This window comes from Astyanax mexicanus, chromosome 12 (genome assembly GCF_023375975.1).
Source record: "Astyanax mexicanus isolate ESR-SI-001 chromosome 12, AstMex3_surface, whole genome shotgun sequence".
In the NCBI taxonomy this organism is placed as follows: domain Eukaryota; kingdom Metazoa; phylum Chordata; class Actinopteri; order Characiformes; family Acestrorhamphidae; genus Astyanax; species Astyanax mexicanus.
Genome location: NC_064419.1, coordinates 36,283,053 through 36,300,688, shown reverse-complemented (window position 1 = coordinate 36,300,688; position 17,636 = coordinate 36,283,053). Strand labels below are relative to the sequence as shown.

General features: G+C 34.7%; 1 protein-coding gene across 2 annotated transcripts; it reads left to right on the top strand.

Moving 5' to 3' along the window:
* Positions 1–1,767: 1,767 nt before the first annotated feature.
* csgalnact1b (chondroitin sulfate N-acetylgalactosaminyltransferase 1b) lies at positions 1,768–17,222 on the top strand. 2 transcript variants are annotated; one of them, XM_049486149.1, is made up of 13 exons: positions 1,768–2,007; positions 4,080–4,186; positions 4,364–4,406; positions 6,250–6,509; positions 7,562–7,795; positions 13,591–13,624; positions 13,976–14,601; positions 14,732–14,948; positions 15,122–15,223; positions 15,394–15,572; positions 15,804–15,895; positions 16,160–16,241; positions 16,846–17,208. In XM_049486149.1, the coding sequence occupies exons 2-13, from the start codon at positions 4,141–4,143 to the stop codon at positions 17,115–17,117; spliced, it is 2,187 nt and encodes a 728-aa protein (XP_049342106.1). In that variant the 5' UTR covers positions 1,768–2,007; positions 4,080–4,140; the 3' UTR covers positions 17,118–17,208. The 2 variants fall into 2 exon arrangements, with proteins under 2 accessions (XP_049342106.1, XP_022526123.2); XM_022670402.2 differs by lacking the exons at positions 1,768–2,007; positions 4,080–4,186; positions 4,364–4,406; ... (1 more) ...; positions 7,562–7,795; positions 13,591–13,624 and adding an exon at positions 12,190–12,423 and having other exon boundaries at positions 13,816–14,601; positions 16,846–17,222.
* Positions 17,223–17,636: the final 414 nt, after the last annotated feature.

Here is a 17,636-nt window from a genome sequence, read left to right as displayed (position 1 = left end):
TAAGTATCTAACCACAGGACCACAATTAGATGGTTATTTATGGTTGGTGGGCTATTTTCAGTACTGCTGTGTCTAGTGCACTCTTACCACCACAACACACACTAACAGACTTCCACAGTGTTATTAATGATGTCCTGGAAATGGTCCACTACCTGAATAATACCTTTTCAGCCCTAGTCAGCTGTAGGTTTAAAGTCATTAACTGTGAAAATAAGACTATTAAACTAATTGATGTTGGAAATCACAGCCAAAGGGTCCCCATGGCTACTTTGCACCAGACGGACTGCATTTGAGGATACTTTTAAAGTTCTTGAATTTTTTCGAATTGAATGACCTTTATTTCTTAAAGTATTTTTTCTTCAGCAGTTCCTGCTATAACATGAAATAGAACATTACTTAAATAGGGCTAATCACTGTATACCAACTCTACATCTTCACAACTTTACAACTGATGCTCTCAAACACATTAAGAGGCAAAAAATAAGTCATTAACTCTTCAGCTCAGTTCAGCACAGCTGTTAACTGATAACCATTGCAGGTGACTCAACCTCACGTTTTGGATTAATAAAATTGTTAAACAAACCAGAATATGTTTTATGTTTAACATTCTTCAAAGAAAGCTTTTTGCATTTTGTGCAACGTTCTAATAAACTGTGTGGCAGTGTAATCTATTTTTTTGTACTTAAAGCTTTTTTTGCTTAATGCATTATCCATCAAATAAATAAAAGCTAAAATAATTGCTGTGTTCCTGGGTCAATCTGACCCAGGTGCATGTTTAATTATCCAAAAGATGTCTAAAATAATAAAAAAACAAATCCTAACAAGAAGTGTGAATATTCCATTATTACCATCATTGCTAATTATTCTATCAATATTTAGTGCAATGGTGTTCCTTACCTCTAACAGGTAATGGTTCAAGTAGGATAATTCACTAGTTATTCATAAAAAATATGTTAATTTTTTTGTAATGTTTCACTACTTTATTACTTTGAAAGACCAAAATATACAAACCAAACACAGTAGTTTTACATAACATTGAAACATAATATTAACATTTTGTTTTATTTTATTTATTTATTTTCTGCAGGGGGTGGTTGCAAATATGTGAGATGAACCATGTTTTTACACACTAAAAACAGAGGCATAACATAAATACTTTCTTGTAATCAAAGGTACACCTTTTATAACTGTACCTTCAAAAGGTATAATATTAGTCTTTAGAAGGTCAGATGTGTTCCCTCTGAAGTACAAAGTCTTCCCTAACAGCAAGAAGTACAGATCTGTACCATTTAACCAGCCAAAAGATACATTCAGTATTCTGAATCACTGTACTAATAAACAATACATATTTTAATTATACATTTTTCATTTGAAAGCCAGACAATTTTGGATCATCAAAAGTCAAGTTCCTGACACATATTTTGTTGATAAAAATGTTTATAACATTTTGAAATCTAATATATAATCCTTACTGGTACAAAAACATGGGTTAATAAAAAAGACTTTTCACTGAAAAATACTCTGTTGTACGGTACCCCAATATAGAGTATTCTATAAATCTGTACTTTTTTTTCTTAGTGTGTACTTGAGGCAAGCAGAAGAAGTTTCATACTATATAAATACTTTTAAAATATTTTCCTCGATCTTCAAACTTTAAAATGGGTCAATTTAACCCGTAGCATAACTGTCGGGTTAATCGTGGTGGCTTATTTTGATTTATTTCTTGTGTCTGGTTTCTACAAAGGAATGCTCAGGGGCGCATGCGCATTAATCACCACCGAAGGCGCTATGAGACGCTGTAGTGAATAAGTAAATGAGTGGGATTGTCCTGCAGAAAATTTGTTTTTGCCGCTCGTTCTGTTAAAGTGTTTACAACTATATATTAATTTACTCTTCCACCGGTGTTTGGATGCAATGTAGCGGAAAAGAGCGAAACGCGCCGCTGCAACAAAGCAGTTAGATTTTACAGCAGCACGCTGTGGACTCCTCTACTCACCCGCCTCTCCTGTAAGTACACAGTTTCAGCAACTGCTAGTATCTGTTAGATACTGGTTTTCTTGTCTTAAACAACAGTGGAAGTTGCGAGATGAATTGGTGTGAATTGGGTGGCATTGTTTCTCCTAACTACGTAAACCTCCATTTCCCGGGGTAAATAACAGAATTCCAGCAGCTTTTATCCAGCCATGCCGTCTGTCTCGTTGTTAGCTTTGTAATTGTTGTTGTATAGAACCCGTGTTGGCCTGAAATGATACCAGAGTTAGAAGTTTTAACCCAGTTTTACCAGCTAGAATTCTAATTGCAGATCAATACATGCATATTTTTAGTACCAGAGACAAGATTGCATTCATCTTGACTTATCATTTGTACTGTTCTATTCTGTTTGTACTATACTAGTCATTTCATTTTTTTTTTTTTTTTTTTTTTTTTTACCATTAAATAAAAGAGAGAGAATAATATTCCAAGTAAATCGGTGATAGCTTATAACTAGTCACAGTTTAAAAAAAATAACTAAGGTGAAATTGTGCTAGGGCTGCACAATATATATTTTCAGCATTACCATAGCACTGTTTACATAAAGTTCTGGAAAAAAATGAGACCACTTAAACATTTTGAGTATCTTTGATTGAACAAGAACAAGAAGGAATATAATCAAGAGGAAGATCGATGATCACAAGCCATCAAACCAATCTGAACTGCTTGAATTTTTGCACCAGGAGTGACATAATGTTATCGAAAAGCAGCGTGTAAGACTGGTGGAGGAGAACATGCCTAGATGCAAGAAAACTGTTATTAAAAACCAGGGTTAGTCCACCAAATATTGATTTCTGAATTCTTAAAACTTTCTTTGCATTATTTGAGGTCTGAAAGCTCTGCATCTTATTTGTTATTTCAGTGATTTCGTATTTTCTGCAAATAAATGCTCTAAATGACAATATTTTTATTTTTTTTTTAAATTTGGAAGAAAGGTTGTCTAGAGTTTATAGAACTAAACAACAATGTTCATTTTACTCAAACATATACCTGTAAATTGCAAAATCAGATAAACTGATTCAAAAACTGAAATGGTCTCTTAATTTTTTCCAGAGCTGTATAATTGTCACATTGCAGATCATGCAATGTCCAATTATTTTAAACATCATACTACAATTTGTTGCTGCTTGATACAAAATATATTTGTATTTAGAAAATAAAAAATGGTTCTCATTCCCCATGATGTATCTAATGTTATTTATTTACTCAATATTCTATGTATTTTGCAACCAAAAATATTTGCTTTCTGAAAACTTGCCCAAATTTTAGAATATGTACAAACATCAAATAATTTATACCAATATTTGTGGAAACGGCTGAGCAAGCCTGGGAAAGTCTTTGTTTTGGGTCACTACAACCTCTACTCCCCAATTTCAACATAAACCAGGCACCACTACTTCCTGACAGAAAGAGCACTTGGTTTTACACAAACAACTTTATTCAGTGCAAGGAAACTCAAATTATAACAAAATAATCACCTGACTAACACAAACCCAATCTGAATGCAACAAAACAAATGGGGCTCGATTTTAGCGGCAGCATTCAAATCTTGTGCTGAAATTGGGTGCTTATTTATTTTTGAACAGGTACTCCACCCAAAAAGTTTCTAAAATATGTTTTTACAAATATTTCCAGAATTTTTATCTTTTTGATTGGGTTTGTAGCAGTTGTGAGACATGTAAACGATCATTCAATGTGTTAATAATACAAAACAGTTACATTTGATTATTATTTTTTTAATTAAAAATGTCCTTTGGAATATTTATTTTTAATTGCCTTGCCTGCACACCCAATCCCAAATGTCCTTCACAATATATAGAGCTAGTTATCAGAGGCAGCAAGTAAGTTACAAGACACTGGGCTGAAAAATGTAATTTTATTGATTTTTAAACAGGTACTTCTCCCAGAAAGTTTTTTTCCCCCAAATATTTCTGGCATCTTGCCTGGCTGTTATTGCTGTTTATTTATTTATTCATTTTAATAACAAGTAGCTACTCCACACGAAGTTAAAATATGTTTTTTTCCAATTATTTTCTGCATCTTCTTAGGCTGTTGAGACAAAACAACAAGCAACAGTCTAAAACTGGCTGACCCTCTTTAAGTGACCAAATGTATAAGCTTGGGAAGACCTCGGGTCACCACCACTCCAGAGAAGGTACGTAATCCTAATTTATTAACCTCGGTTGAACGGCCCATTATAATATTAATATCTTTATTTTATGGCTAAACATTATATACATGACCTGTTTACGATGCTGTGTGGCTTGAAATTACTGAATGAAATAATCCTGACAATATTTAATAATGCTACACACATGTTGTACAATTCCAGCACATGTGTCTGAGAGCAGGCCAGCGAAGAAAGACATGCATAAGTAAGTAACAATTACCCTCTATGGTATAATGTTGCCTGTGGGTAACATAGCCTAAGTAATAATCTACATGATCATGCACAAATAGGAAGAACTAAAATGGTGATTTCCAGTGTTTAAATTTGTCACATGATCTGTCTGTACAATGGACATTCATATATTAGTAGCTCTTAAGCCTCTCTGGGATATTGTCTTGACAATAGTAACATAATCCAAAGTAATCAAAAATACAGCTGCAAAAGAACATAACCATAACAATATTATGGTTTTATTATGGCATGTCTCTGTGCCATTAAACAGTAAGGAAAATTAGTTCACAATTACAGAAAAGTAAAGAGGTTTTTGATTGTTGTAATGGACAATATTCTATTTACCCAACAGAAAAATAGGGTACAGAAAGTTACAGTCAAACTTTAATTTCCATTGTGGTAAGTACAATGTGTACGGAAAGTATTTAGACCCCTTTAAAGTTTCTCAGTTTGTTTGATTGCAGCCATTTGCTATTTTATTTCTCGTTATTGTACAAAAAAGAAAAACTGAAAGATCACATGGTCATATGTATTCAGACACTTTGCTGTGACACTCATATTTAACTGGCATGCTGTCCTTTTTTTCTGATCCTCCTTGAGATGGTTATACTCCAGCTGTGTTTAATTAAACTGATTAGACTTGATTAGTAAAGAATCTTAAGGTTGAAGGAACCGCCCAAGGAGCTCAGAGACAGAATTGTGGCAAGGCACAGATCTGTCCAAGGTTGCAAAGAGCACAGTGGCCTCCATATTCCTTAAATAGAAGAAGTTTGGGACTACCAGAACTCTTTCTAGACCTGCCGTCCAGCCAAACTGAGCAATTGTGGGAGAAGAACCTTGGTAAGAGAGATAAAGAAGAACCCAAAGATCACTGTGGCTGAACTCCAGAGAGTACTTAATGACCATGTGATATTTCATTTTTTCCTTTTTAATAATTTTTTGCTAAATATTTTTCAAATTCTACATTTCTGTTTTTTTTTTTAATGTCAAGATGGGTTGCTGAATGTACATAAATGAAAAATAAAATAAACTTTTTTGATTTTAGCAAATGGCTGCAATTAAACAAAGAGTAAAAAAAATGAAAGGGGTTTGAATAATCTACCGTGTACCTGCACTTATTAACCTTTTTTCAGGCACACCAACAATATTAGTGCATTTTGTTGGTACATAGTCACGGTCACTGGGAGGGAAGCAATATAGGACTATATATTACTTGGGTTTGAACTTACTCAAAACTGTAGTGATTCCAACACTAGTTGCATGGATGTTTTATTGAACACTGTGCGTTTACTGCAGATTTTATCAGACACATCTACTTTGTTTGTAAGCCTTGTAGGAGTTTGTTTGCTTGGTGGTCTGTTCTTGAACCAACAGTGACAGTAAAGCCTTTAAAAACCTCAGTTTCTGAGTGACTCCAAAAAACTGAATGTGGTTACAAGTTAAGTGTGTCTAATAGACTGGCACCATGGTATGTATTTATTGCTGGAAAGTGGTGCTTTGGGAATATAAGAAATATAGGAAATGAACCAAATACTTGTGAAGGCTAAAATATTACCTCTCTCTACAAGCATCAAAACAATAGTTCAAAAGAGGAAGTTCTAGAAAGTTTGGATCTTGCTTGCAACACAGCTAAATGGACGTGACTAAGGGTTTTGATTAATAGCGTTGACAGAAAGGCTTTGTTTAAATATATTTCCCTTCTTTTATATGCAGTTAAGGTTATAGAAATATAAAATTAAATAGGTGAACATAAACTTGGAACAGAGAGTTTTAATTCACACACCGACCCAGTTCTCATTTGTCTTTTTATTTTTTAGGCATAAGCACAAACACCATGTGAGCCCTGGCTCAACAAATATTCCAAGTAGACAAAATATTGTTGGCTGCAGGATAAAACACAAATGGAAAGAAGACTCTTCCTCTCCCATATCACACTGGGCTGGTACAGTTCTAGACCAAGTCGAAGTTAACCCTTCTCTCTACCTCATCAAGTATGATGGCTTAGACTGTGTATACAGCCTGGAACTTCTTAAAGATGAGAGGGTTCAAGGACTTGAAATCTTACCTGACAAAATTGGTAAGTGCTTTGAAAAAAAAAAAGAAGTATGTTGGAGCATGTTATGTTTGGGCATAAGTGCGAGTTGCTATCTTTAGTAGATTCTGGGCTACTCAAACAAATATTGAAGAGTAAGTACACTCTACAACATTTTTTTTTACATTATTAGGTGAAATTATGTGGTATTTCTCTTTAATAGCCTTGCTTGAAAACAGAATTTAGATATTTGTCCATATGTTGACAATATGTTTACTTTGTATAGTCCAAATAAAAAATAACCAGTCCTAACAAAATAAATAATGGATGTTCTTTATTGCTTTTAGTATACATATTTTCATTAGTACAAGCTACCTTTTATTATAAAGTCCACAATAGTATATTAGTCTCAATGGTTTATGGCTAACAGGTTATGCTAACTGTTTTCTAAGCTGGATAAATAGCTGTTATTTCTTTGTTTGTATGTTTTGTTTTCGTTTTTTGTGGTTAACAGATCATCAGTCTCTTGTGTTGTTTAGATTGGGTAGGTCTTGATGTTTGATGTGGTATGTGAATATGTAAATATGTGGATCATGTCTATAGTAAAGTATTGAGTTCAGAATGCCAGAAATTTATCTGCCAGCTCAATGCTAGCCAAGTCAACAGATGGCTGGTCTAAATAGAGCTGGCTAACTGACATTTTTGATGACAAATATAGATTTTTGAACCATACATGCAAGTGCTAAACCATTTTAGTAAATTATGGAAACTACATTTCCAAATTGTTAATACTGTATTTCATACCTTATATTAGTGGTTCTAAAGTCTTTCGAACCACCAACTCGATTTATACCACTTTAATTTATTGGAATAAATCTTTAAACTTTGCTCTATTTGTTCAAATGTTTGTGGACACCACATCTAATTAAAACAAGCATTCAGCTACTTTAAGTTGCAACCCAACTGGTGTAATTCAGAGACTTTATTAAGCTTAATTACATTATTAGCAAATAGAGAATCACAGATTTACGTGTTCAAATGATCTTCCTACTGCACATTTGGTGGGATATTAATAACATCTTTACCTCTTTCTCCAGCTACATTACGAGTGAGTGATGCTCGTCTAGCAGAGAGGATCGTGGGGCAAACTGTGGAGCACCAGTTTGAAAAGGATGATGGATCAAAGGATCCCTGGAGAGGGTTAGTGCTTGGCAGAGCTCCCATGATGCCTACATGGTTTTTCATTACCTATGAGAAGGACCCTGTTCTTTACTTGTACCAGCTTCTTCAGGACTACAAAGAGGGTGACCTCCGTATACTTACAGACTTAGGTGAGTAAATGGCAGTGCTACACTTCTATGAAAGATCTTTGCTACGTTATTTGTGGAGCTTCAAACTAATGATTATTTTGGTAGTAGACTAATCTGGTGATTATTTCTTCGATTAGTTGATTAGACAATGATTATTTCTACCCACCATTGTTTTAAAATGATTGAAGCATCTGGACATCTGGAATTTAAATGTCCAGAAGATAGGAGACACAGACTAAGTTGAGTGTAAACTGTGTGAGCGAGTCGATTACGCTTTTACCTATAATTATCTATACCCATTACAGTTTCTGTCCACAGCAATTTGTGTAATGCACTGCTGCTAAAATGAATAATTAGTCCACAATGATATTAGGAGATTGTCGATTATATTGACCAATTATTTGTTTAGCAAGGTCTGAGCTCTACAGCAATAAAGTTAAAATGATGATTGGTAGGGATGCTCTGAAATGAAAATATGTTGCAAAAACTGAAGCCAAACAAGTTGAAATATTCTGATAAAGCTAAATGACAAACACAGAATGTGTGTGGTTTTTTTTTTTTTTTTTTGCCAGTTTTGCTTTTTCTTCCTATTAATAAATTGCATAGCCTATATGCCTACCTTTTTTGTTTTTCAAAGCAGAAGTGATTACAAAACTACAATTTAAACATATTTATTGAACACCTAACATATAACAATATCCCAGATTACATACCAAAAATCAAAATTCATTTACCTCAGCAATGCTATTCTAATCATGTGTTTACGTCAGCAGTGCTATTCCAGTCACATATTTATCTAGCTCCCTTAATGTCCCTCAGAATTTAAGTGATCCATTTACCTCAGTAGTATTTCTATTCTAATCATGAATTTACTTTAAAAGTACTCAGATCACATATTATATCTTTAAATTTATACAGAAAAAAACAGTCTTGTGGTAAGGAAACAAAGGATAAGGTTAAGTTACCTGAGCTAACATTACTATCTTAGTCCTGTTCAACTCATATCTTTCAGCTGGTGCTTTTTGGTGTGCCATTTGGAATATATTTGGATGTCAAATATTTGGTGAATCCCTAGTAATTGTAAGCTGTCCTCAAATCTATATAATTATATGTATAATTTAATGTATAATTTTATGATGCACACATTTATCTGAAATGGAATCAAGCTTATTTTTTTGTCCATCCTTTAGAAGACCAAAACAACACTACAGAGTCTGGTGAGGTTGTTGACAGTCTTGTTGGAATGCAAGTGGAGGATGCCAAAGAGGATGGCAGTCTGAGGATTGGCACAGTTATTCATCAGGTTAAGGCCAAACCATCTTTGTACTACGTTAAGTTTGAGGATGATTATCACATCTATATATATAATATGGTTTGAGCTTACATGTTGGTTAAAATAGGGGTGATTGGCTCATTTGTTTAAGGTTGATTTATATATCACTGTCATGCCAAAACCTTCCATAAAGTCTTTTCTATTTTCTGATTTTTTTTTTTTAAACCAAAATTTGTCCACATAATTTAAATCAAACGTTTATCATTACTGGATCAGTGGATATGATCAACCTCCACAGAAGACAAGTGTAAATCTGGCCTTTCAAATATCAGATTTATCAGTGTTTAATACTGGAAGTTATATTAAGACTCAGTGTTATTGTTAATGTTTTTGAGTTTTAATTTAACACACAATTTGCTGTATACAAGTATAATTTTGGATTTCATAATTTGATGTCCAGGGCCTATTTAGGCACACAGTCCCATGTTGTCCTGTGTCTACATCTTCTGTTACTGTTTGGAGTAAAAATCTCTCATGCCCCCTTCTGGAGTAAATAGTTTACAGCATGTAGGTTATGAGTGCATTTAAACTGTAAATACTTTTGCTATATTTTGAAGATGTACAAAGAAAAAGCACTGACTTCTTTTCTAATAAAGTAAAAAAAAAAAGCAACTTGCATGTTTCACGTTTGTGTATGTGATTTGCATTTAGCAATAAATGTATTCTATTGAGATTTTAAGTGATGGACCAGCACAAAGTAGCACATAATTGTAAAGTGGAATGAAAATGATGCACGGTTTTATAAAAATTAATCAAAATAAATATACAAAATGTGTGATGTACAAAAGTATTCAGCCCTCCCCCCCCCCTATATCAATACTTAGTAGAGCCATCTTTTGCTGCACTTACACCTGCAAACCTTTTGATGTATGTCCCTACCAGCTTTGCACATATGCTAGAGACTGAGATTTTAACCTATTCTTCTTTGCTTCTTTGCTGTCTTGCCTCAAATGCTCAATGAGATTTAGGTCAGAACTTTGACTGAGCAATTCTAACACAAGAATATTCTTTGATCTAAACCATTCCACTGTAGCTCTAGCTGAATGCTTAGGGTCATTGTCTTGCTGGAAGGCAAAACTTCCCAGTCTCAAGTCTTTTGCAGATTACAACAAGCTTTCTTTCAGGATTGCCCTGTATTTAGCTCCATCCATTTTCTTGACCAGCTTCTCGGTTCCTGCTGAAAAAAAAAAAACATCCCCACAGCATGATGCTGCCTCCACCATCACAATGAGGATGGTGTGTTTAGGGTGATGAGCAGTGTTACTTTGGTCTCATCTGTGGCATCTACAGACTGCACTTCTTATGTCTTTTCTTTCAAGAAAGGTTTTCTTCTCATCACTCTTCCATAAAGACAAGATTTGTGGAGTACACAACTTATAGTTGTCCTGTTGACAAATTCTCCCAGCTGAACTGTGGATTTCTGCAGCTCCTCGAGAGTGACCATGGGTCTTTTGGCTTCCTCTCTGACCAGTGCTCCATAGATATCATTTTTGTTTTACTTCACAATTGTATGCTATTTAGTGTTGGTCTATCACTTTAAATCTCAATGAAATCTTAATTGTTGTTGTAAGGTGACAAAATGTAAAGAAGTTTAAGCGGTATGAATACTTTTGCTAGTGGCAACCCATCAGAGCCTAGGCCCATTTTAAAATAATTATTCAAAGTAACTGAATAAATTGGAGTTCTATCCTGATTGTAATGACACAGTCACAGGACTTCTGTAAATATTTTAAGGTTAAATATGTCATATGTCAAAACAACAACCAATTAGTAATATATATAATATATGACCTTTTATTAGAGTGGTTAAATTGTTAAATGTGTTGGAACAGACCTGTAGAAGCAAAGCACTTACTCCTGCACTAACCCATCACACCAACATTTTTAAATGAGTTTAGATCATCACACCTTTACCTGCTGTCATGTGATGCGTCTCGGGTGTTCAGGATTTGTCACTTCAGGACTTAATGGGTTAAAATGAATAAAGGGCATGAAGGAATGTTCCGCGTGTTATACAGTCTGGCCCACAAAATTAATTTGCCATTCTATAAATATTGGCCTGTTTCAATTCAGTTTAATTAAATTAGAATGTACTGCTGTGTGCAGTTTAGTGTAGCGGAAATTAATCTATGTAAGGATCTTGAGCAGGACAGCATTGCAGCAGGGCAGTGAAGAGCCAGATGGCTTCAACAGGACAGAACAGGAGGAACAGAACTTCTCGATTCATGGGAATGGGGTTAGGAAGGTTGCGTGACAGTTGCCTAATTTAGAAAAACAGGAACTGGAACCACAAATGGACACCTTCACGAAGCAGTTTAAAAAGTGCAAAAGCAAGTAGACAGTAGGGCCGTAGTCATGGCATGATAATACATATAAAAATAGTGGGAATACATCATCAGAGATGATACAGGACAGAGGCAATATTCCTACAGTATACAGCAACAGAGTAGCGCTGTTAATATTCAAATATGTTTGTTTAATTGTATCTTTTAAACTTTTTAAACATATCTTGTCCTTTGTGAACCTTGTTTATGTACCTGCTGCTATTTTAAATATTCGCATAATCAATGCAAATTTTAAAATGGAAGAAGGAAAGGTTAGATATCATTAAGGAGATAAACAGGTGGATTAAACGGACAGAAGAGAAAAATGGTAAACTTCACAGAAACAGCTTTAATATAAATAAAAAGTAATCTACCCTCTGAACTTGCTCTGAACATGTTTATACCACTAAATAATCACTCAAAACCACTAAAAGACACTAAAATGTGCTGATAAAGGCTAAAAATACACAGGATGATGGGGCCAAAATGGGTAAAATTATTATTGTTAAAAAAAAAACACTATAAACAATTTAAGCATTAATGTAAAGTTTCATGGTCTGCTTCAAATGACTACGTATTGCTGTAGCAGAAAAAACACATATTCTGGATCCCTGTTTTAAACAGTCTTTGACACATATATCACCATAGGCTATTTTTGGTTATAATACATAATTGAAATATAACTGAGATTTTGACTGCAGGTGACTGACTGTAAGACATGTTAAACAGCTCTCCTTTCATAACTTTAAAGAGGGAGGAGTTCGTTTGTATATGGCAGAACAGAGCAGGCACTGAGTCCTGAGGCCTCATGGGTACCACACAGCACATTAACCCAAATACCTGCTGGTGGAAAGAGTCCGGCAATGGGGTGGCTGTTGGGGTGGCTGTTAACGCAGCTCTACAGTCAGAGCTAAGCATGCGAAGCTGTGTTCACAGTAAAGATGTGGGTATTCGCTGTCTAGCAGTGTTGATTGCAGAGAAGACAGAGAGAGGTAAGTAGTACATGTTGCTGGTTTGCCTAGAGGATTTTAAATAGATTAATTATAATATAGATTGTTTTAAACTGTTCAAATTCTTTGCAGGCCTAAAACCTAAACAATGTTAAAGTCCTTTATTTCTGACAGTTGTTATATACTTCTAAGGAATCTCTTTCAGTATGTTTAGCGTAAAAAGAGAGGTTTCAGAAAGGATGCTTTGATGCGTTTACAAGCACTTCATAATCCAGTTATAAATGGATTTCTGAGGTTATCTAATTATCTATGTAGTCATGTAAACAGCATATTCTGACTGTTTAGATTGGAATAAGGATTAAAAACAAGAAATCTGATAAAGAGAATTTAATTTTAGCTCAGTAATGGTAGTTCTCTGTGCATGTAAATTCTTAAACAGTTTCCTCAAATTTTTCGTCTGTTTAAGTGTGAAAACAGACCAATGAAAAGGCAAGAAAACACTTTCGGAGCAACATTGAAACTAAAGAAATAAAATAATCTTCTTCTTTCACATTTTTTTTTATCATGCCTTATTTTGTGAGGATACTGCCTTGTGGCAAAAATTGGCGGATTTCTGACCTACTTGTGTAAACTTGTGTAAAGTTCATGTAAATGCATTGATCAAATTACAAAAAAAACTCTTCTGCAGTAATCAGATTATGCAGTGCATCTTAATTTTTTTTTTATTCATGTCAGATCTAGAAATATATCCAATCACAATGTAAAAAATACTTTCACACAACCAGAGCACTCAGTATCATATCTTCCACCATAACTGCAAATGTACAGACATTACAGCATGCATGTGTAGCAGTCATATACTACTCTGTACAATTGCTTCTGTATTGGCACGGTAGATGGTAAGTTATGTGAATGGGCTGTTCATGTTAGCAGTGTATGCTGAACTTGGTTTTCAGTATGTGGTAACCCTACACATGCAGCATTACAGAGTAGCCAGCGCGCTTGGAGGAAAGCACAGCGGCTCGGCTCCGGTACATCAGCTCACAGACGCCCTGTGCTGCAGACATCACCATAGGAGTGATGTGGGGAGAGAGCGCCATCTACCCACCCAGAGGGAGCAGGGCCAATTTTGCTCCCTCTAACGCCGGCAGCTTGATGGCAAAGGGGGTTCGAACCTGTGACATCCTGCTCATAGTGCCAGCGCTTTAGACGGCTGGACCATTCGGCGCCCTTGTAGTTTGATATTTGACTACTGTGAGAAAATTATAGTCAATGTTTTAGGGTTTAAGATTATTTATAGACCATATTTTCGATTCAGTGGACTCTATTCAAAATGCTGTGTAGTCCAAGACTAGGCTTAATCTCTGTCTGGGGAATGCATTAAAATAAATGCTACTAAACATTTACTGCAATGTTTCTTTTCTTTCACTATAGTTAAACACTTGGGGAAATGAACAGAAGATGCTAAGGGACAATCCAAAGCATATAAATCAAAATATGCTGACAAAGAAGTTTTTAAATAGAAATAAACATTTTATTTTTGGCACAAATCCACATCTGTGCAGATCCTGAACTAGCTTGGTTGAATTCCAACAGAATTCCAAGCAGTCATGCTGAAGAGGTGGTGTCTGAGCATGATGGTCCGCAGGGGGCTAGTGCTAGTGGTGACATTCTGGGTTGTAGCTCTCCTGTATTCCATGAACTGCAGACCTCGTGGAAACCAAAAGCACCAAAAGGTCAAAGGGCCAATGGATGACATGAAGTACCAGGCTTTGCTGCAGGAGCGAGAGGAGCAGTATCATCACTATTCCAAAAGCCTTGGACAGCAGATCTTCCAGTTGACGAAGGCTCTCCAAGACAGGAAAAGAAAAGTGCAGAAGTCTCTGGAACAGGCTGCTGTAATGCTACCAATGGAGTTGAAACAATTAGAGGAAAAGAGTAATTCCGAAATTGAGATGTTCTTCAAAAAGCAACTACATAACGCAGAAATCCATGAAGGCTTAAAGCTACCAAATGAACATGCACTGGTTCCATTTGAGAGCTTTTCTCTTCACAGGGTTTATCAGCTGGACACTGGGCTTGCACGACACCCTGTACAAAGCACTCTTCGTACTGACCTGGGAGGGGCTTTAGAAGCAGCCCTGCACATTCTTAATGATCCTCAAAAAAGAGACAACTCTCAATACCGTAGGATCCACTCTCCACAGGACTTCTTTGAGGGTGAGGTTTTCTTATCTTTAAAATACCAGTTTTTCTTTCAATTGCCCTTTTTATCACAGAACCACTCAGAACCATTACAGATTGATCTAGATTTTATTCGTTCTTTTCTTTGATTTGTGCATTTTAATAGGAATTTTTCGGACAGAACGAGATAAAGGAACCATATATGATCTCGCCTTCAGAGATAATTCTTCTGTGGACTTCAGGAGGCTACTTTTCTTCCGTCCATTTGCGCCATTGATGAAGGTGAAGGAAGAAATGATTGACACATCGAACATGCTAATAAATATCATTGTACCATTGTCCAACAGAGTGGAGTCATTTAGACAGTTTATGCACAATTTCAGGTAGGTTCATAAAACTGCATTATTTGTTTTTTAAGCAAAAGATTTTACACTGAAATAATAGTAAATCATACAGTACTGTACAAATATGTTATTGAAAGATATGTACTCATACTTGAATGACACTTATTTATTCATTTATTTATTTTATTAAATTTTCCATGTTTTTGTCACAGGGAAGTTTGTCATCCACAAGTTGAAAAAGTTCATCTCACTGTGGTGTTTTTTGGAACAGAGAAAATGAATGAAGTAAGAAGAATTATAGACTCCACTGCAAGGTAACGCTCTCTATGTAACTGTGATTGATTGAATAAGAACACCCCATTAAAAAACATTTTCTTTATATAGACATTTGAACTTCATTTTAACAGTATTGTGCAAAACAATGTGAAAAAAAGTAAAAAAAAAACCTCTCATACTAAGATATTCCATTCAACCTTTCACACAGGAAAATGCGATCCAGGAACTTCACTCTTATACATCTAAATGCAAGGTTCTCCAAGGGAAAAGGCTTAGACGTGGGAGCTCGGGCCTGGAAGAAAAGCAATGCTCTTCTTTTCTTCTGTGATGTGGACGTACATTTTACTGCAGAGTTTCTCCACTCCTGCCGCATGAATACCCAACCTGGTAAGAACCTTCAAAGATTTCTATAAGTTGTATATAATATAGGACATGTATTATAATATACACTGTTCTAATAATATTGTAGCATCATGATACTGAGTAATAATAATATTGTTTATGTCAAATTGATCAGAATAAAGACATCTGGTTTTACTAAATACATAGTGTTTACTAAATATATAGTACACTACTGATATGATGATGTTGGTGGACAGTTCTTATTGTATCTTCTAGGTAAAAGAGTCTACTTCCCCATACCGTTCAGCCAGTATAACCCAGATGTTGTCTATGGTGAAGGTAGCATACCTTCTATTGATAAACAGCTGGTAAGAAAATATTTTCTCTTCCCAATATCACTGGGCCTCATCTTCTGAAAATATTTCTTAAGAAGAAAACTATTGTTTTATAATTTAGGTGGTTTAACTGGTTTAAAAATCTGATGCTGGCTATTTGTAAAATATTTCCCTAGAACAAAAGTAAGAACGTTCTTAGGAAGATACTGGTGGATGGGGCCCATAGTTAGAAATTGTTGAAAAAGGAATATTTCATTAAAAAAAAACACTGCTCTGCTCTCTTTCTCTTCTAAATAGGTAATCAGTAAAAGCACTGGATTCTGGCAAGATTTTGAATTCGGAATATTGTGTCAATATAGATCAGACTTCATCAACATAGGTAATAAATCACTTTTTTTTTTTTTTTTTTTTACAAACTGCTAAATGTACTACAGAAAAGATGCGAAATCTATCTAAAAAGCCCATATTTTAATTTATTTATCTTTATAAAATTTTTATTTTTGAGGTCAATATTATGTTTGTTGTCTTCATGTTTTTAAACTAGTAATTAATTTTTACTCAATCATTTACTTATTATTTTTACTCATCTCTTCTGATTACCCAGAGCTGTACTCCTCATTAAAACTGCAATATGAATGGGTGGAATACACATATATGTAAAATTGCCATCATTAAACCCTTTTACAGTCATGTAATGATATATGTCCTAATTTCTGAATTATAACACACACATATTGTGCACAGTTGCAAACATGTTTATAATATATATAATACATTATTGTGCACAGTAGATTAATATATTTTCAAATTTAAGTATGAATTTAAATGATGAAAGTAAGGTCATGCTCTTTCAACCGTTCCCTTAGCAAAATACATTATCTAACTTATAAAGGCTTTACTCTCTATAAAATAAAATAAATATATATATTTAGACAGAAATATCTTTTGCCTATTCAATTTATAACTTTTTTCGCCTTTTACAGGAGGCTTTGACCTGAGTGTAAAAACGTTAGGAAAGGAAGATCTTCACCTCTACAGAAAATATCTTCACAGTAATCTCATGGTGGTGCGTGCCCCCTCAAGAGGACTCTTTCAAATGTGGCATGAAAAACTATGTGCAGAGGATTTATCAACAGAGTCATTTAAAACCTGCATACAGTCTAAAGCCATTAATCAGGCCTCACACAGCCAGATGGGAGAACTTTTATTTCACAAAGAAATAGACAGTCATCTCCACAAATACAAACTCCATTAGAACATCAAGGACTGAGTGAAATGGTAAAGCTGGTATGTTTGATAACACTACCTCTTTTTTGTGTTTTTTTTTTCTATTTTTTTCTATTTTTTTGGTGGGTTTTTGTGTTGTTTCTGTTTTTTTGGGTGGGTTTTTTACGTTTTTTTGTTGGGGGGGACAAAACAGTAAAAATAAATATTAAAATTATGTGGGCCATATTTTGGTGTTTCTTTGTTGGTCATGTTAAAAGTAACCCTCGTATTAGTGTGTATTTGTTTTGACTGCTTGTAAGTGGACTAATATTAGCTAAAAATGTTGAAAATAGGTGGAATACAATTATAGCATCTTTGAAAAAGTAGCTGACAGGCGAAATAACTAAAAAAAAAAATCAGACTCTTCAACTTATACTTTTGGCTGTTTGTCATGTAAAAAGTGGCAGGCCATTTCACAGAATGGGTGCCATTTGATTGTTGTAACTCTTCCAAATTAAACATATTTATTTATTTATTTTTTTAAACTCTGAATCTACTTTTTTCAAAT